The 20,862-nt window shown below is 42.9% G+C and overlaps 1 protein-coding gene and 1 long non-coding RNA gene across 2 annotated transcripts; one reads left to right on the top strand and one right to left on the bottom strand.

Annotated features, from left to right (window-relative positions):
• Positions 1-2,884: 2,884 nt before the first annotated feature.
• On the top strand, positions 2,885-5,461 carry LOC136552021 (beta-glucosidase 29-like). The gene is made up of 7 exons (XM_066543568.1): positions 2,885-3,094; positions 3,207-3,273; positions 3,382-3,440; positions 3,534-3,609; positions 3,709-3,786; positions 3,920-4,007; positions 4,103-5,461. The coding sequence occupies exons 1-7, from the start codon at positions 2,951-2,953 to the stop codon at positions 5,121-5,123; spliced, it is 1,533 nt and encodes a 510-aa protein (XP_066399665.1). The 5' UTR covers positions 2,885-2,950; the 3' UTR covers positions 5,124-5,461.
• Positions 5,462-14,493: 9,032 nt separating this feature from the next.
• On the bottom strand, positions 14,494-16,131 carry LOC136552019 (uncharacterized). Its single transcript, XR_010782723.1, has 2 exons — positions 16,025-16,131; positions 14,494-14,708 (listed from the first exon to the last, which is right to left on the bottom strand). It is a non-coding gene; the product is annotated as an uncharacterized lncRNA (long non-coding RNA).
• Positions 16,132-20,862: the final 4,731 nt, after the last annotated feature.

Genomic DNA, 20,862 nt, shown 5'->3' with positions numbered 1-20,862 from the left:
GAAGGACCTCTAATCCTAATCCATTCTCTATGCAGACTCTTACCAAACTCTTAGCTTATGTCTGGACTAAATATACATGAGAGCTCTATACTGTAATTACCAAGATTCAGAGAATAAAGAATAGTTCTTCTACTTTTATGCTTTTGTGTTCTTTTATTTTTTAGCTACTTTGTCGATTGTGAGAGATGGAGCCATTGTCAACGTGTTTCATGATAGAAAGAATCACAAAACAACACTGCCAAATACTTCATGATGTTTTGCAAATACTTGGATATTGTTTTTTATAAGGTGATATTGTTTTGAAAAATTGGGAAGAAAAGGAATGTAACAGTTTTTCCGTATTTTTGTCTTTTTTTATTCAAACGTTGACCAATAAAATATTAATATTGCAAAAAAAAAAAAATACTACGCAACCAAGGAGCTACCCTTTGGACTATTGGTTGGGCGACAGCCGCCTAATTTTCTGGAAAAAAAAAAACATACGAGCAAGGGCCGACAAGGCTAAAAGTATTTTTTTTTAGGAAAGGCTAAAAGTTTGATCTGATCTTGATCTTGATATAATAAAAAAGCAAGTACATTGGGAAAAAATTACAGGCCCACTAACTTTCACTCTCTTACTGTACAATGAAATGGATCCACGCTCCACGTGCGCCTGGACTGACGACTTGGGCCCAAACACGCTGCGCCACCTGCGCCCGCCACGATTGTTCCATCTTTTCCGCGACGATTTCCAGGCGAACTGGGCGAGGGCATACTTAAAGTACGCTCTGCTGTTGCTAAAATAACAGTACGCTCTGCTGAGCTACAGGTCCTATCGTTTCTATTATAAACCGGCGAACAAACAGTATTTTTTTCAAATAATAAATCAGTGAACCGTATTTTCAACCATATCTTTTCGGTAAAGTGAACAGAGCCATAGTGCTAATGTGCTATACCCACCTAATACATTCCATTAATGAACGGTCTGGCGACGGTTTCTATGCTGAGTTCAACTCTCTGATACGCGTATCTGAATTCTGAACCCTCTCTGACGCGCACTGTCCTTTCCACTTAAAGAAAGGTCTACTCTCCGATGTCCGATGGCACATCTGAACCTCCGCATCCGCAATATCCGAGTCAACTGCTCAATCAAACGGAGGAGGGCACATCTGAACCTCCGCATCCGCAATATCCGAGTCAACTGCTGAATCAGCCTGCTCAATCAAATGCTGAATCAGCCTGTTCGTTTTTTGGTTTCAGTCAGAGCTTATCAGTCATGATACAGTATTTTACTCTCACGATAAACTAGCACCGATCGGGCTTATCAGCCCAGAAACCAACCAGCGAACAGGTTGATTGTTTAAATCCAGGTAAAGTTTAGGGGTGTTACATGGACCTTACGTGAAGACGTCGTATGAGATGTTTAAATATTAATAAAAAAACAAATTACAGAATTGGTTAGTAATCCGCGAGACGAATTTATTAAGCCTAATTAATTCGTCATTAGCACATGTGTTACGGTAGCACCGCATTGTTAAATCATAGACTAATTAGGATTAAAAGATTCTTCTCGCAAATTAGTCATAAACTATGTAATTATTTATTTTTAGTCTATATTTAATAATTCATGTATATGTCCAGACATTCGATGAAATAGAAAATAAATTTTAGGGGAGTAACATGACCCCAATTAGGGCCACGCGAATCCGCACGCGTGTAATAAGAAACTATTTGCAGTGTCAGCGTACACCTCATGCAACCGAACACTCCTTTTCTTCGTCAACTTGGACAGCCAATACCCAGTAGCCGCGCGTACAGGCTATGAAGCTCTGCTCAGGGCAGTGAGATCGACAAGATGCACTGTGGCTCGATCTCAACGTGACGTGCATGCATCGGCCCTGCTCGGCTTACCTCATATTCGGTTTGTTTGGTTTTTTTTTCAGTCGGAACAGTGTTTTTTTCTCACAACAATTCAGCCGGAACAGTGTTTTTAGCCAGTTTCAGCCAAGTTTCAGACCAACGAACGGGGCCATCGTCCCAACAAGGACATTAATTATAATATTATCTAAGCATTTTGCTGATATGACATGATAATTATTGAAGAAAGAGAGAGAAAAATTATAGAAACCGGATCTAAGGTAGAAACCATGTCTACACGAGAATTAAGACATAAAGAGATGTGATTGGTATAGAGTGGAGAGATAATATATGCGATTGAATAAAAAATTATTATATAGAAACTATCCGTTAAGATCATAGTTTTTATATATAGTATCCATTAAAATTAATAGTTATAAAAATTACATATAGTTTGTAGCATTGGGACGGCCCTTATGCTAGGCAGGCGGCCCTGAAGTCATGTCTACTCTGGCTCAAGTCGGTACTTGTAGCACTTCTAATATAGAGTGTACTCCTAAGACGTAGAGCTCGTCTGGGACAAGCAGAAGCAGGCGCAGTCCGCGCAGAGGCCTTGTTGCTCGCTGTTCACTCTGGGCATAATTGGTTGCTTTCGTGATGGGGAGCCGGGATGGAGAGCTAGTCCAGGATGGCGAGATGCATACTCAAATTATGTACCCAGTCGTGTTTGGTTGTCTTTGTTGTTGGTCCGGTACGAGATGAGATCTTGTTTGGTTGCATACATGGATGTGAGTTTTAAGTGTATGACACATGGACCTCTGTATCATGGGTGCATCGCTACGTCCTGCATCGCGAGGAAAGTGGGAATCGAGAAGACGGATCCATGCGGGACGGAGGGGTAAAAATGAATGAGACGGAGCAAAAAAAAAATACGAAACAGGCATCCAAACACGACCAAATACACCGAGCGATGGTGAAATGGGGCTCCGAATGGCCTCCTGTATGCAACCAATCACCCCCTCTATAAAATAGCGCCGGGAACTGAGAGTGCTGCACCAATTCAGCTCCGGTAGATCCCATCCCAGTCCCGAGCCACCACGGTCCGAGCTCTGAGATGGGCCCCGGAAGTGGCATGGCGAAGCAGGTCGTCCTCTCCGCTGTGCTTCTGGCAGCTCTCGCGTGCAGCGCGCACGCGTCGTTCGGCAGGCAGAGCTTCCCTAAGGGCTTCGTCTTCGGCACCGGCTCCGCGTCGTATCAGGTGATGCATGGCATGGTCACCATTCAGCCACGGAATGCATTTGTGACCTGTGAGTGTGTGAGCTAACAACAAGTTGCTTCCTCGCGTTTGATGGCTTTGCATTGCATTGCAGTACGAGGGTGCATACAAGGAAGGAGGCAAAGGTCCCAGCGTTTGGGATACCTTCAGTCACATCCCAGGTACATACGTTCTCATCATGATGAGCCCGCATATGCATTTTCTCCAGATGAACTGCGTGCAGAGACCGGCTAGTAACTGACATGCCGAAAATCTGCGTATGGATGCAGGTAAAATTAGGAACAATGACACTGGCGATGTTGCGGATGACTTTTACCATCGATACAAGGTGACAGGATGACTTCCTACTACTGTCATTATAGTATGAGATCCGATCCGATCGAGCATTTTGAAATCGCTAATGAATCTGACCAATTTGCAGGAGGACGTGAAGCTGCTGAAGGACATGAACATGGATGCGTTCCGGTTCTCCATTGCCTGGACCAGGATCCTGCCAAGTGAGTACTCGCAAACGCATAATCTCCATCTGATCATTCAGATCACTGAATGAATTGCTTCGCTTTGAGTTGTGTGTCACCATGTGCTTGCTGCTGCAGCTGGTTCCCTCAGCGGAGGAATCAACAAGGAGGGGGTGGCCTTCTACAACAGCCTCATCAACGAGGTCATAGCAAACGGTAGTTGATCAATTAACAAATTGTCCTTGGCATCCATGCAGCATATATACATATACTTACATACAATCAATAGATCGTCAACGATGACACTGCTGAAATAAAAAAAATAACAATAACAATGATCTCGTGATAGGGCTGAAGCCATTTGTCACCATCTTCCATTGGGACACACCCCAGTCCCTGGAAAGCAAGTATGGAGGCTTCCTCAGTGAAAACATCATGTATGTGCAACTACATACTACTACCACATGCCATCAGGGGCTCTACTTTAATGAACTAAACTAACCGCGCACATACTATACACACGTACGTGCAGCAAGGACTACGTGGACTTCGCGGAGGTGTGCTTCAAAGAATTCGGCGACCGCGTCAAGTTCTGGACCACGTTCAACGAGCCATGGACGTACGCGTCGCAGGGCTACGGCACGGGCGCGCACGCCCCAGGCCGGTGCTCGCCGTTCGTCTCCAGGTCCTGCACCCCGGGCGACTCCGGCCGCGAGCCCTACGTCGTGACGCACCACATCCTCCTCGCCCACGCGGAGGCGGTGGCGCTCTACAACGCCAGGTACAAGCCGGCGCAACGCGGGCAGATTGGCATCACGGCGGTGTCGCACTGGTTCGTGCCGGCGTCCAACTCCACCGCCGACGCCAGGGCCGTGCAGCGCAGCCTGGACTTCATGTACGGCTGGTTCATGCACCCGCTCGCGCGCGGCGAGTACCCGGGCACCATGCGCGCCTACCTCGGCGCCCGGCTGCCCAGGTTCACCCCGGAGCAGGCCAAGCTCGTCAGGGGCTCCTACGACTTCATCGGCGTCAACTACTACACCACCTACTTCGCCGCCAACACGCCCCCGCCGGCCAACGGGCTGGAGCAGACCTACGACGGCGACATCCGCGCCAATACCTCCGGGTTCCGCGACGGCGTGCCCATCGGCAAGCCGGAGTTCGTGCCCATCTTCTTCGAGTACCCGCAGGGGCTCCGCGAGCTCCTGCTCTACACCAAGCGACGGTACAACGATCCCGTCGTCTACGTCACGGAGAACGGCATCGCCGAGGAGAACAGCAGGCGGATTCCGCTCAGGGAGGCGCTCAGGGACGGGCACAGGATCAGGTTCCACTCCCAGCACCTGCAGTTCGTGAACCACGCGATCAGGAACGGCGTGAAGGTCAAGGGCTACTTCACCTGGACGTTCATGGACTGCTTCGAGTGGGGGGACGGCTACCTGGACCGCTTCGGCCTCATCTTCATCGACCGCCTCAACGGCCTCAAGCGCTACCGCAAGGACTCCAGCAAGTGGATCGAGAGATTCCTCAAGAGAGAGGAGACACATTACTGATCATCATGCATGAGCACCATCGTATCTCCGGCTTTGATTATTGCGTGCTGCTACGCCTACGCCATTGCCGCGGCCCGGATGGTCGACGGGCCATCGATATCTCCACTGTGTTTTTACTTGCAGAGTGACAGTGATTTGCTGCTACGCCATTGCCGGGAATTTTATTTTCATGGAGTGGTTGTGTGGTCTGCTGCCTTTTCTTCTCGCTGCCGTCGAGTGCCCTGTGAGGGGGAAATAAAGCTCATTGCCGAGCTATATTATTGCCAGTTAAATTGTGTATTGTGTAATTCAAGTCTTTCCAATCAAAATAAACCACCACGTGTGCGAATGTTCCACTGTTTGCAATAGAAGATGTTGATAATTTAGTTGGTAAAAAAAATTAGTTGTATAATTGTGTAATAGAATATGTTGATAATTTAGTTGTATATAATTAAGGGGGTAATAGAAGATATATGTTGATAATTTAGTTGATACTGGTTGGCACATTCACACCACGAGTTGGTTTATCGACTAAACTAGTGTAGTGCCCGTGCTAACGCTACGGTAACATTTGGGTATATGCAAATTAGATCTGAAATATATGCAAACTAAAACAAACAAAAGGTGATTCCCTGCATAAGACTTGGCCGTTACAGCTCAACACATCACAATGCAAACCAATCGTATGATTTAGGAAATCTTTTTTATTGACATTGACTTAAATATCTTCAAAAAACAAAAAAGAAAATGTTATGCCTCGCTATAGAAAAAAAGTATTTCACAAATTGGCACTCTCTAAAATTACATTACGACGTTTTTCTTTTTAAACAATTACATTGCAACTCCACTAATTACCATACAACGAACAATCAAATTCATTAATTCACGTGTCTATGGGAAAAATCATATAAACATTAGAGGAATAATAATGTTATGTTTTACAACTATTCATTGTCCTCCAACAGTGAAGGACCCTAGCTCTAGATTCACTCTCCTATTATTTTATTAGAGGACCACCATCTGTTTGACAATGCCATCTCGAGTGGTCTTCTTTAATTTTTGTTGGACAAAGAAGCCGATGGCTATGGAAACTTATGGTTTGCTTGACGAAAATGGCTGATGTTCTAAACAATTGCTTTCCTGCATTGAGATGCATCTAGCCTTGCTAAGTGCTAAAGGCTCATTCTTGAGAAAACTCCAATGAGAAAATAGATGCATTTAATCCCGATGGGAATCCCTTTGTGGTAAATGCAAGACATATTTGTAGTATAAAAAATAAATTTCATTTCAGAACTTATCATTCCATAAAAAAAAAATTAAATTTCTTTCTAATTTCTAGATTGGCAAATAAACCTAGGATCAATTATAACTACTACATCAAGGAAACATGTCATGTAATAAAAATGTTCTAGCACCAATCAGACTATGAAACCATAATCTACATGGCCAGGTAGCGTTCTTCATGTGGCTACAATCTAAGTGTCATGTAATTTGATCATGGCATTATTGATGAACAAGGGACCTTCCAGAAAAAAAAGAGAAAATATATAGACAGCTCGCAATAGGAAGAAGTTAATTTGATGAAATATCGAATAACAGAAGATCAAGGCTTTACGGAAAATAATAAAATAAAACCATAAACCCTAAGGACAATGTTTACAGTTTGGTATGATTGGGTTCATTTTGAAATAAATCTGTCCAAGAGAGGGTGAAAAAAGATCCATAAGACAGCAATTAAAGGACTGGATGAGATAACTGAATTAAATAAACAAGTTTGTGACGCTTGAATGAAAAAATAGAACATGAATGTCAAATCATTGAGATCAGAGTAGTTTGTGCGCAACACAGATCTGAGTAGTTTGTTGCTAATCGCACGGATAGCTGCGCCTGCAGCAAAGCATATGGCCATTGTTCTCATCACGCACCTGTCTTCCCTGTCGCTGGAGCTCTGGACGGCAAATTTTTCGTACTTTCCACACGATGAACTAACGAACTGAAACACATTGATCGCTTTCCACGCAGAGACGATCTGGGAATTGCCCAGATTTTACGAGAGGTAGCGAGAGGGAGGGAGTGAGGGAGTGAAGGGAAGAGCGCAGATCACCGTAACCAGCGTCGACTCAGGCGGCCACGCCTGTCGCTGTAGATGTAGCAGATTAGCAGGCTGCTCTCTTGGCCATCCATGGCTGCTTGAAAGGATTTAAACAATGCATAGAGGGGGGTGAATAGATGTATTTAAAAATTTCTACGTAAACTCAAAGTTAAATATCAGTGATGGTCGAAAGTTCAGACTGTTTGGGCCAGAACTTCCGGCAGCCGGAAGTTTCGACGCAAACAGTCGAGAGTTCTGTCACCTACGTGAAATTCACTACAAGTGCTAAAATAAATTTTGAGTGAAAGATATCTTACAACCCCACTCCCTAGTGGTAAGGTGAAGTGTTAGGGTTGCTCCTTTGACACTGGAAGGTCACCACTCCGTAGATCGTCCAAACCCTAATAGAAGAGTTGGAGAGGAAGACAAACCAACAAGAACAAATATGATAGAACAAATCTCAACAACAACAAGCACGTGGGACACAAGAATTTATCCCGAGGTTCGGCAACCCCACAAAGGAGCTCATACGTCCTCGTTGTTGAGGTGACCACCAAGGTCGGAGTCTCTTCCACCTCCTTGCCTCTCTCAAAGCAACCAAAAAGGTTACTTGAGATTTTCACTAAGAAATTAAGGGTAATACAAACTTACCAAGACTCCTCCAAGCGATGCCTAGCCGGCTAGGGTTTCAAGAAACCAAGAGTAATAGACGCAAATCCAACCGGCTTGACGAAGAAGCTCAAGCTTACCAAAGTGATTCTCTCACTCAATCCATTCTCCTTTTACTCAAAACCATAGGAGAATCAAAGATTGGAGCAAAGGGGAGAGAAGAGGGGTGCCTTGAATGCTTGGGAGCTGTTTTGAACGAAGGTTGATGAGCAATGAATGAGTGGTTCACGGTTAGAAGAGAGGAGAGAACTATTTATACTCATAGTGAAATCCAATCGTTCAGATCTGGGTTGGAAGTTCTGACATAGATCGCCGGAACTTCCAGCCCTTCTGTAAAACACTGTTCAAGGTGCAGTCAAAGGTGGTCAACACAGCTGGAGCTGGAACTTCCGGCGGAATGCCGGAACTTCCGCCAGTCGGGACTTCCGACTTATGTCGGAACTTCCAACTCACATGGGAACTCCCGACCCAGAGCCGAGCCAGGGGGCTAAGTCCCAAAGCGCTGGGACTTCCGGCAGGAGCTGAAACTTTCGGCACTCGGAACTCCCGACTCCCATCGGGACTTCTGACGGACGAGCGAGTGCAGGCGGGCTGACGGCTAAGTCCTCAAGTGCCGGAGCTTCCGGCACCACATGTTGGAACTTCCGACGACCGGAACTCCCGGCTCACGCCGGGACTTCCGACTATTAAAAGTCCAAGAACTATATCTAACTATTCGTGAGGTGATTTTGTGTCTCTCTTTTGATTTTATTTTTATGCTTGAGCACTCTATCTTTCTCAGACCATCTAAACTTGCATCCATCTTTATAGTACGGCATACCTAAACCCAAAGCAAAATTAAAAATACTTGAAGCACGCTTTGGGTTCGTTCATCTTTTACACTTGAAGAATTGAGGGATACCATTTCATCTTAAATCAACTATTTGAAACTTTCAAGGGACTAAAACTATAATATATCTCATTAAGATCTCATTAGTCCTTAATTTGGAAGTCATCAATACACCAAAACTCACGTAGAGGGCAAATGCACTTTCACTGCTCCAGCTGATGGTGGACGTTTTGCTGCCTTGTATTTAGGATGCACACCGTCTTCTTAGCGTCCGCATGTGATGATGGCCGGTGCGGCTTCACCTAGGAATCAGATCGAGCACTACGTCACAACGGCAGCTGCATGCAGGCTGGCCGGTAGCGTGCAGGCGGCATCGAGCAGCACAACAGAGGAAGACTCGGCGACAATGTCTTGAGGAAGACTCGGCGGCGGCGGATTGGAGGAACGTCAGGGCGAGCGGCCGCTATGACGTGAGGCACGTGAGGAGCTAAGGAAAGTTCTTTTTTCAAAGGAAACTTTTTTCTTTTGTATATTTTTTAGGACTAGGATTCAATCCTTGATCGTCAGGCGTGACGCGCGTCGCTGTGGTGGAGGGGCGTGGGGGTGTTGGGCCAGGCGTGCGTTGAAGCCTAGCGTGGGAGATCCAAATAACATTGGCCATCCGATTGAGTTGAAGCTTATGAGGAAGGATTATGAGACATAGATTTTAATGATGTTATAATCCTGGGTACCATTTCATTGGTGCACACAGGTTGGAGTCTCTCAGCGGGGTATGTTTTTTGGGCACCTTGTATAGTTTTGATTGGTCCCTTATAGTAGAGATAGAGATATTGTAATCCTGGGTACAATTTCGTTGGTGCACACAGGTTGGAGTCTCTCAGCGGGGTATGTTTTTTTGGGGGCACCTTGTATAGTTTTGATTGGTCCCTTATAGTAGAGATGAATTATTTGTAATAGAAGATGTTGATAATTTAGTTGTATAATTAAATTAAGGGGGTATTTATGTCGCTACCTAATGTTGCAGCTTTCAGTGTCTTTAGGGAACAATTTGAGGATGCTATACTATCAAAGCACAATATTTGGTTCATCATCAACCCGACAATATTTTATTGGGAAGGCCATTACTTCTTTATCTAGAGTGCAGTTGAGGTTAATGAGTACTTGATGGAAATATTATTTGATAAGCTTTCAAACGGATCTAACTCACCTCAATATCACGTTAGAAATGCCACCAAATCATTAAGGATCTAACTTCATCTCAATATCACATCAGAAAGGCCACCAAATCATTAAGGCTCCGTTGTTTCTGCTGGATACTACGACATCACCATAGGCCTATTAATTCCCTTGGGACCTTAGCCCAACCCAAGTGAGAACACGCCCCAGCTATGTGGAGAACACCTAAAGGATGTCTAAAGACGTTTTCCTCCTTGACCACCACCTTTGGAGGCTAATGTAGGTGTCCAAGTTAAGTTGGAGGCTCAATCCATACCAAGTTCGAGTCCATCTTAGACTCCAGAAGCAGCCCACACTAAAACGTATGTCAAGGTTGCATATGAACTTCATTTTCAATATTTTAGTCATGGATGGAAAGATAATTTCATAAGCTAACCACTGGTTCTACATCAAAATTCCTTCGGAATCAATGAGAACTATCAAAATAAGTAGATATCCAGAATCTGTCAAGGTATTGCGTCACCATCTTTTGGGCCATTGAGCCTTGTAATGTATCGAAACTTGTTAGGGACGCAAATAGGGGTTCTTGTCCGTCCCTTAGACTATATATTCAGTATTCGTCGCTCAAGTTATGGTTTGGATTTTGCTTTAGATCAATCTGTTTTCAAATAGTCATTGTCATCAGTTTGTGAAACCCAACATTCGAGGGCTTAATCATGCATCAACAATTGTCACTTCAATTGAGTTGTGTTCTTTCAAGTTCTTACTAGTGTTCTTCGATTCGCTGTAAGGATTAGCCTTTTTGGCGATGCCAGTCGGATTATGACACGTTTAACCAGAGGAAACAGTGATGCTAATGCTGCAGGGTTCAAATATTTTGACCTAAAGCTGGATCGGTGTGTCACTTTCTAACTAAATCAATAGTTATCTCCACCTGAGGAGAAGATCAGGTACACATACTCACCATTCACGTATATTACCTATGATAATAGCACATGAGTAATTAAAGATAATAATTATACAATATTATAGAATTCAACCGCTCAAAAAGATCTACAAATTTATGGCCCATGATCTTTTTGCCTAAAGTCATCTTTGTGCCAAAGTAATCGATACAATGTTTAGATACCCCCTCTATCCCAAAATATAAGGCGTAACCACCTCTGGTTCAAAAATCAAGGAATATATTTAATTCTCTCTCAACACTAGTATTGCTGCATCGATGTACGTGTGTCTAGAGAGAGCACACCTTATATTATGGTACTAGAATAAAAAGTGATTATGCCTTATATATTGGGACGAAGGGAGTATGTATTTACGCATCTAAACATCGTATTAGTTTATTTTTATGTCCCAACATTGTATTGATTTTAGCACCAAAATTCTTCCTACAAAAAAGGAAAATAAGATATAAGGTTGTAGATCTCTTTGATTTGTACAATTTATGTATATATTAATCTCCATTCAATAAAAATGAAAAGTAGTGAATTTTTTTGCTACATAGAAAAGGGATACATCGGCAATTGTAATGTCAAAAAAAAAATTCATATATTGTCATTTGTATTGGAGAAGTTTATATCTGCCTATCTGGCTAGTTTAGTCGGCGGTAGCAGTATATATTTATGCATCTTTTTGAATATTGCATTTTTCTGCAAAAGATATATAATTACAGAAAAAGACTTGGTCTGCCTGCGATCCAAATTCGGTGGCCCAGTCTGTACGCGTTCATGGGCTCGATCAGATTGGACCTCGTCCATCGAAGATTGAGAGAAGGCCTAATTACTGTTGTTACCTTTATGTCGAGTGGTGCTGGGCCAGCAGCAGAACTACTTCCACGTCTAAGCAACGCAACAGTCGCACACCATTCGTCCTTTGTTTTTTGGTGCACGGTACTTTGGGCGTTGACAGGAGGTCCAGTTCAATGAACCTAGGTTAAAAAAAAAAAAAAATCAATGAACCTGCCCATTCAGAGAACCTTGCAGTTACACGGCTGCATACTGCATCCGTATCGGCTCTTCGCGGCTGGATCGGGTTGCTCAGTTGAGCCTTAAATCAGCACTCTCTCCGTTCTAAATTATAAGCTATTCTAATTTTTTCAGTCAAAGTATATCAAATTTGATCAAAATTATATAAAAAATTATAAAAATCTATGAAAATATAGTTAATAAAGAATCTAATGATACTTATTTGATATAATAAATATTATTATAGAAATTTAGTCAAATAGTAAGACGCTTTAACTCTGCAAGAAAGTTAAAATAACTTATAATTTAGGATGGATGAAGTGTCTTCCTAAGACATCAAAATACTAGCATGAAACAGGATGCGCTCTAGCTCGGCATGTGGCAGCAAGGCAGGGATGGGGGCGAAGGAGCTGTGCCTGGTGCAGGAGCGGTGTCTTTGATCAAAATTATAAAGAGACTTATAAAGATATATAAAAACATAATTAATGAAGAATCCTAATGATATTTATTTGACATAATAAATATTATTATTTTACTATAGAAATTTGGTCAAACATAATACGACTCTTTAACGCTGCAAGAAAGTTAGAATGACATATAATCTGGGACGGAGGAAGTATCTTACTAAGGCATCAAATACTAGCATGAAAGCGCTCTGTTAAGAATTCCTTAATTAGATGATTGAATGGACTCATACCATATATGCCCTGTAGTCCCATATATGCCCCGAAGGCTATATCTATATAAAGGAACTAGATGTATACGGGAATAGATGAATGAAGAGATGACTCTCTCCCACGTATATTTATCTCCTGTGTTTTTGTGGGTTGTTCTTGGGAATTATGAAGGGAAACAGGATCTCCACACTGTACACTGGAGCTCAGCACTGGCGGTTTCAGAGTCATTTCTACTGGCGGCTGAACCCACCGCTAGTGTGAAAGGCTATGTAACACCCTCGGTGTTACACCATAAATCATTTACTAAAACATGTTCATGAGCATCATGTTTATGTGTTAATGCAAGTGATAAAGTATGTAGATCAATTTCTGTAACTCGAAACGATCAACTAAAATGCAGAGTGAAAGTTGATTCGATAGTCATGTTATATCACTTAGGGTTTAAAATTAATTTTTATTAAGCAAAAATGCTATAGAACATGTGTGTGATACTTAAATAAAGTTTGAAGTACAAACTTTGTAGATGACAGTGAAATACTTGCGGTCGAAAAATGATATTACTAGCTAATATTTCCACTAGCTTAGAAAACGCAAATGGAAATTAAATTCAGCTCTAAAACTTAGAAATTTTCAAGTATGCCGACCGCTAGACATTGCTATGTTTAGCAATTTATTGTGAGAGATTGAGTTAAGGAGTAGGGATAGTATTATGGCTTATTTTAGTAGCCTAATATACCCTCTAAAGTATAGCAAAAGTGGTTTGGGGATTGAATCAACGGTTTAGACGTCTCGAACGCTTTAAAATCCATGCATAACATGAACTCGGGCCGTCTTCTTATGTTGTAGTGCCGTCACCAGGCCGTCCTGCCCCGACATCGCGGCGTTGGTGCGCCAGGCGCGCGCGCACGTGGTCACGCTGGCTGGTTGCTCCTGCCGCAGCCTAGCCACGGTGGGCACGCCGCTAGCCGCCAACCGTGAGCCGCCGCTCACCTGCGCCTGGCCGTCCTACCGCCGTGCCGTGCTGCTGTCGCTGACATCGCACCGCCTAGGCTTGGCCGAGGCTGGCCGCAGCGAAGCCGCTAGTCCTGCGCGCTGCTGCTCTGCCTCGCGCTGCCGTCTTGGGTGCCACCGCGGCCGCGCTACGCTACCACTACAAACTTCTAACCCTTGCGCAACGACGAGAAAACGTTGCAATAGGCCCAATTTTGTTGCAAAAGGTAGTTCATACCACGAAATCGCATTCGTTGGCAATGGTTGCAAAAAGTCACGTCACAATAAGAACTTGCAACCGTTGCTAGTTTGGCGTTGCAAGAGTTAGCTTTTCTTGCAATGTTGCCAAGCATTGCAATAGGACGTTATCGCAACATTCATTGGCGTGGCAATACGAGCACTTGCCATGTTCGTCTTCGTAGCGAGAGGTGGTAAATACAACGAGCGATAGCGTGGCAATAGATTTTCATTGCCACGCTATAATTTTGTTGCTTAAGGTGTTGTTGCCACGACCGTTGTGCCGTGGCAAGTAAATCATTTGCCACGCAAATGTAATCGTTGCGAGAGAGTATACATTATTGCCACGCTTGTCTTGGCGTGGCAATAGTATCATTTGCCACATAAATTTATCCGTTGCGAGATACCGTTCATTATTGCCACGGCCGCGTTGCTGTTGCAACAGTATCATTTGCCACGCAATTTTATTCGTTGCGATATATGGTTCATTATTGCCATGACCTCGGTGCCGTTGCAACAGTAGAATTTGCCACGCAATTTTATTCGTTGCGGAAGATTAATTGTTATTGCAATAATAGTCATGTCGTGGCAATAGTATTATTTGCAACGTAAATAAGTCTGTTGCCATACAACATATTGCCACGCATCACGGCTCGTAGGTATAGCTTTTATTGCAACGCTAGTAACATTTAATTTGGGTTTAATAAATCATCATTGCAAATCAATAAACCATATCAAAAGCAATTGCACCAACATATATTAATTATAATTAATCATTCAATATGTTGCCAAACCCATGAAATAGTAGCTAAAATCATAAACGAGTGTACAATTAACTCATTATTTGACAACTTTTTACAAACTTCCTAACATCTATGCAGCACTTGAGAAATTCCTAGCAGCCCAACATGTCATCTCCTCGGCTATGTCCTCGCTTGATTATGAGCCTCCCACTGAAACCTTGTCCACCTACTGCCAAAAGAATATGATTGAGATATTAGAACAATATTAAGTTTACTAATTTTTGAACAAATGTAAAGAGATGAAGATATAAAATGGTTCTAATTTCTAATTTCATATACAAAAGCCATCAACCAAGCTTTTGCATAGTTGAAGTTCTACTGCAATTCTGCAAATGAGCAAATGTTGTCGGTCTAGTTGCTACAATTCCTTTTTCCATGAAAAAGATGGAAGTCATGTTCCATTGTTCTAGAACCACAAACGTATGAATCAATTTCTTGTTTTACTCAAATTCTTACTGTATGCTTATTACAACTTATGTTTTTCCATGAAAATAAGCATTCTGTGTTTTCACAATAACTTGATATTTTGTTCTCTACTTTCTCAATCTTTATTTTGGTCTCTGTATATCCCTCTCTTTTCAGAGTTTAAATGTTGTTCAAGATGTCAGCAATCCTTACTCCTTGGAAGCGTAGATGGCTGGGAATTTTAGCAAAATTTCTTTGTAAGTATAGGTCGATTATATAAGTTCAATTGACTTTACAAATGATAATCTATATTTTTTTGCAGGCTACATACTGAAGGCATGGTTCTATTGGGTAATACAAGTTTTTTTAGCAGTCTAGCAGACACATGCAGCTGTGTTCCATTTGATTGCATTATAAGATGTATGCATTCTCTTTTGCTCTTTATAAATTCTGCTAAAAGAAGCAGAGTCTATCAGCAAGCCTTGGGGAGGGATGGAGAAGAAAATACGGCTTTAATCCTATCCATCGTGGCCTTTTCAACGGATCAGATGCAGCTACTGCATATGTTACAGTAGTAGCTGCCTTCTCTGAATTTTTAAGGCAACAGTAGTTTAGCTTGATTAGAAAAATCATAACTTGAGATGTAGACAACGAAAAATTATATTCTTTAACAATACGGAAAGCCCATGAAATTCTCTACATCTTTCTAGTTATTTGTTAAATAAGATTCTACAGTTATCGTGGTCAAAAAAACACAAACACCCACTGCTATCCAGACCAAGGTCAAAACCTGACCGGCTACTTTCAAAATTCATAACTCTAATTCTCTAGGTCTAAAATCATGACCTTTCACGACGACAAACATCTCTAAACCATCTACAACTTTTGTATTATCAAGTATCACAGAAAAGGTAGATTACTACTCAGAACAACTCACCCAATCAAACCTGCACAAGCTGCAGTTTTCAGCACGCATGTTCAATGTATTTTCTACATTTCCTAGTTCAACAAGGAAGGTCACATTTGATAAAATTTCATTAAATCATGCAAGAATTTAGATTCCAATTAGTTGGTTGTTACCTTCCTCCTTTTGGGATTATTTCTTGTCCTATTCATCAGCTGCTGTGAAGTGATATATGTCTTCGATGCAGTCACATTTGTAGTGTTTTCATTGAAAAGAGCTCTGCTAGGAGGAGCAGTACTTCTGTTGATGCAAAAGTGGATCTGCAAACATAAAGGGCTAATACCCGAATCGATATCCAAAGCGTGCCAGTCGATTTGACCTGTTAATCGACAAGGATGAAGATACGAGCACTTTAGGTCCTGAACAACAGCGATACGCCCAGGAAGTCACGGCCAAGAGGTACTCACACGGAACTCAAGAATCGCCGAAGGTCGCACTGAAGCGATGCAACTCGCCAAATCAATGAGAACTCGTAAAAAGGAAAAAAATATACAAATTGACGAAGTCGCCGAAAAGTAAGTAGATGCAAATAGGAGTAAAAATTAGTTTTGATATTGATTGATATATATTACATTGCCCCTCAATCTATATTTATACCCTGATTTAAAGAGACATAACCAAATACGACTAGGACACCAAGTCCATATCTAAGGAAACACGTGACTCTTACATGAATCATACTCTAACAAATATAGAAAAGGAAATCAACTCCTATCTATTTCCCTATCCGCCTCAATTACGATGGAATTCTCACCGACCTCCTTTCCATCGGCATACTTCCTGTTTCATCGGTAGTAGTTTTCAAGCCTTCCTTCATCGGCATCGACAATAACATCTCCAACCTTATCGGCAACGCCCGAGTCTAAATCAACCTTTCCATCGATCACCACCATTCATCGGCAACCATCTTTACAAGCTGATTTTCATCGACTGTCAGCGTATACAGTAACTTTCCTCCTGCCGATTAGCCCACTCTGATTATTTTGACACGTGCAAAAAATGGTGTCAACACATGCCCCCCAATTTCAGAGTATAAAACCATTAATGCTCTGAAATTTACTCCAGATAACGTTTGCCTTCACCCAATTACCGTAACTCATCCTCCAAGCCAAAACTTGATCTGTTACCAAATCTAATCAAATCTAGTCCTGATTCACGCACCTCAGTAAATATCGTAAAATTTCCAACCACTATTGCCCTGATTATGGTTAAGATACCGTAACAATAATCCATCGGCATGATCCTAACATAATAATGCCGCCATTTCAGAATTAAAATATCCTGTACCAAGATCTCTTCTAAGTTATGATTACTTGCCATCAAATTATCTGTACAATCCCTTGATTATCGTGCGAACAGTTACCATATCCATCTGAACCACCTCGACCCACATGCGCGCGGCATAGAGATAAGTCCATAATACCTCTACTCCAAGTGGCTTATAAATAGATTTCTCCGGAACGCTCGTCTTCTACCCTCAGATTCCAATCTTTGGCATTCTCTCTTTCCGGCGATGACTCCGACGAACAACTACGTGACCTCAACTAACAAGAACTTTTCTCCAGCGTCAACCTCGAGTCTCCAGCTCGTGCCCCCATCTACCTCAAGATAATGGCAATCAACTTCGACGTCCCTGCGGTTCGTTCCACTTCCGTTACTTTTTACCTCGATTCCTCTGGTCTTTGCGAGTTCATACAGTTGGTAATTTTTTCTCTTTTTCTTTGTTCTTCAGATCCTCTAAACTTAGGAACATCACAACAAATTAGTTATTCCAACCAATCAGTCGCATTTCCAATGCCTAGGACCAATGGGCAACCCAGATCCAACTGATCTGATTAATGCAGAGGTTAACAGAATCCCTTTTAGAGCTCAAAATTTCTCTCTAAATTTATGGAAAGATACATTTCGATCTTGGCCCAAAACCACCAAAGGGTGGAAAGATTGGTACTTGAGGGTCAACAGGTCGATGCAAGTACACTGGGTAGAACAAAAGCTAGACCAATGCATTAGGCTATCCATTGCCGATATGCAAAAGAACGAGTCAATGATGATTGCAGCTGCTTACTTCTGGTCAGACACAACAAACACTTTTATGTTTGGACATGGCCCAGCTACTCCCACACTTGCCGATGTCTACATGCTCACTGGCTTGGACATTTCAACTGCCGATGAAGGCTCCATTTATGGCAGAAAATCTGAATATAGGGTGAATACCCACAACATCAGCGGTTGGACAGGATATATTCAAGAATGCCAGAGGACCGGGATAGTTAACCAAAAGGAACATGCCACATTCTTGAATATGTGGTTAGAAAAATTTATCTTCTGTGGTCGATCAGTAGGACCAACCAATGCCTTCCTCCCCATGGCTAAACTCTTGGCCAATGGTGTAAGGTTCCCTCTTGGCCGATACCTTCTGAGCTCCACTTATCATCTTCTTCATCAAGTGTCTCAGAAACTTTTGCTTGGTGAACCCATCGGCAACTTAGGAGGCCCAGTGGTGGTTTATCAACATGTGGCTGAATGCCCATATACACAAATGTTTGCAATGGGACTTCTTTGCCCAACAATTCCCACGAGAAATTGCTGAAGACCACGTGCTTGGGGATGAGGAATCGGCAACACGCTCACCCCTCAATTTTGGTGAAGCCATAATTGTCCTCCCTGGAACAGAGGCCAATGAAGACCAGATCGGTAGATTCTTCCAAAGCTTCTACAATGGTCTTTCTTCGTGATCATAGGGCATGGGTACCTTATATTGACGAAGAAAACAGATTCTCCCTTCTTTTCAACTTTAGCCGATGACACTCTGAATCAGGATAATGAACTCATGATGGCCATCATTACTCCCAGGGCAATCCCAGTAAACACATTCAGTAGCGGGAAAAACACCAATATCATGTATGAATTTTACAATCCATCGGTAGTATCCTGTCAATTGGCTTTTGGGCAACTGCCAATCAAACTTTGTTTTGCCGATGTGATCAAACCTAGAGAAAAAATCACCCGCGGAACAGATTGGAGCAGGGTAGTGCGACTCTCCCCCGATGCTGATACTACAGATGTCGATCTATCCATCTGGACGCCAACATCTTTCATCACCGAATCATATAAGCAATGGTGGCGAGAGTGGAGGGAACAACTGTTTGCAACATCTGCTCACATATATCGGCACATGATCGACCCTGAATACGTCATTCCCGATGACGCAGTAAGTTTCTTTTAACTCCCTTCTACTTTTTCCTTTCATATATCGGTAACTAACTTTCTCGTGACAGGTTAACAACCCAGCACCATCTATGAGCAAAAGTGGGAAACCCTTCGATCTTCGGCCTGTTTCCCTGATATCACCGATCGGCTACAACGCCCCCACCTTAGCTGCTTTGACTCACCAGAAGACCCGTGCCAAGACCATCACCTCCAAGTCCAAATTGGCTACAGCTAGGGCCACTCCATTGGCTGCTGCTACAACCCTGATCAAGGCATTCAAGGTAACAACCCTGTTTATTTCTACTCATGCCGATCACAGACTGTATTAACATTAATCATCAGGGTGTAAGAGCCGCTGCTGGATCATCATCGGTAATTCCTCTGACATCAAGCACCACTACCTCTGACAAACCTTCAGAGGTATTCCTTTGATTTTACATTTTATCTATTAAATATCATACCTTACACTTGTTTTGTAGCAACAAATGAGTACATCAGCAAGCGTACCAGATGTTCAAGCTCCCCAACCAACAAGTGCCGATGCCCCCCAGCCAACCGTTGCTGAGGCCCAAGCAAAGCGCAAAGCCTTAACAGATGCTGAGGCACAGCCAAAATGATAGAAGTCCATGCCGATCCCCACATCTGCCCCAACGTCTGCAAGCTGGCAAGAATCAGTTGATGCAACTGAGCAAGCAGTTAATCCTCATGTACAGGACATACCATCGGTCATCATACCCCAAGGGCCAACCACCGATGAGGCCACAGAGGATATCCCATCGGCAAGCTCAGCCGATCCTCCACACGGCATACTCTAGGCTGCTTCCTCCAGTCAAGTACAGGAAATTGCCTTGAAACAGGTAAGTCGATTGACCTAGTCGATTTATAATATTCATACTTATCCTTAACTGACCTCTTTTTCTTTTTCTTAGGAACAAGACTCCCCAAACAGCCTATTTTCCTTTGCCATTGACATTTCTAATGATGATGGAGAGGAAGCAAGTTCTTCCCTTGCACTGGGAACAATATAGACAGAAATTAAGTCCAAGTTGGAAGCTCTCCTGGACTTGTTATAGCAGGATACCGCCCAACTGGTAGATGACTTGGACCCCGCAAAGGCAATTTTCAAAACAATCCGTGGCCAGGTCCCTGCCGATGTTGAAGAAGCACTCTTCCCAGCAGCCCATTTAGAAAGCCACCAACTGCAATATCAACAGGCTGCTCAACTGCATTGCCGATAGAGCAGCTCAGACTCAACTCAAAGAAGAGATGCTACAACTGAAACAGATTGCCGATGAGAAGCACAAGGGCATCGGCAACTTGCAGACTTCGGGCGCTGAACTTAAGCAGAAAATCTTAGATTTATCGGCAAAGAGGATGGCTCTATTGGCTGAATTGAAAGAAGTTGAGGCAGCCTTAACTCATGCCCAATAAGAAGAAAGCCAGCTACCCGATGCCATCAAGGCCCTTCAGCAAGAAAGAGACATCCAGGCTCGCAAAGCCTTGGCCATGAAGAAAAAACTCAAGCCTGTGGAGGGTGCTGCCGATGAAGACATCAAAGAAATGAAGGAAGCCGACCAGATTCGCCTGCGTGCGATATTGGCTATCCAATCCTTATTAAACTTGTAAATCTTGTCTATTGCATCGACACTTTATGAGACATTAACATCATTGTATAATTCTAGCCGATAGGACTCTTATTGGCACTTATACTTTTATGCATCCATCCAGATACTAGGGTAATATT

Source organism: Miscanthus floridulus, chromosome 4, assembly GCF_019320115.1.
Source record: "Miscanthus floridulus cultivar M001 chromosome 4, ASM1932011v1, whole genome shotgun sequence".
Lineage (NCBI taxonomy): Eukaryota > Viridiplantae > Streptophyta > Magnoliopsida > Poales > Poaceae > Miscanthus > Miscanthus floridulus.
Note: the sequence above shows the minus strand (reverse complement) of the source record. Positions and strands in the feature narration are given on the sequence as shown.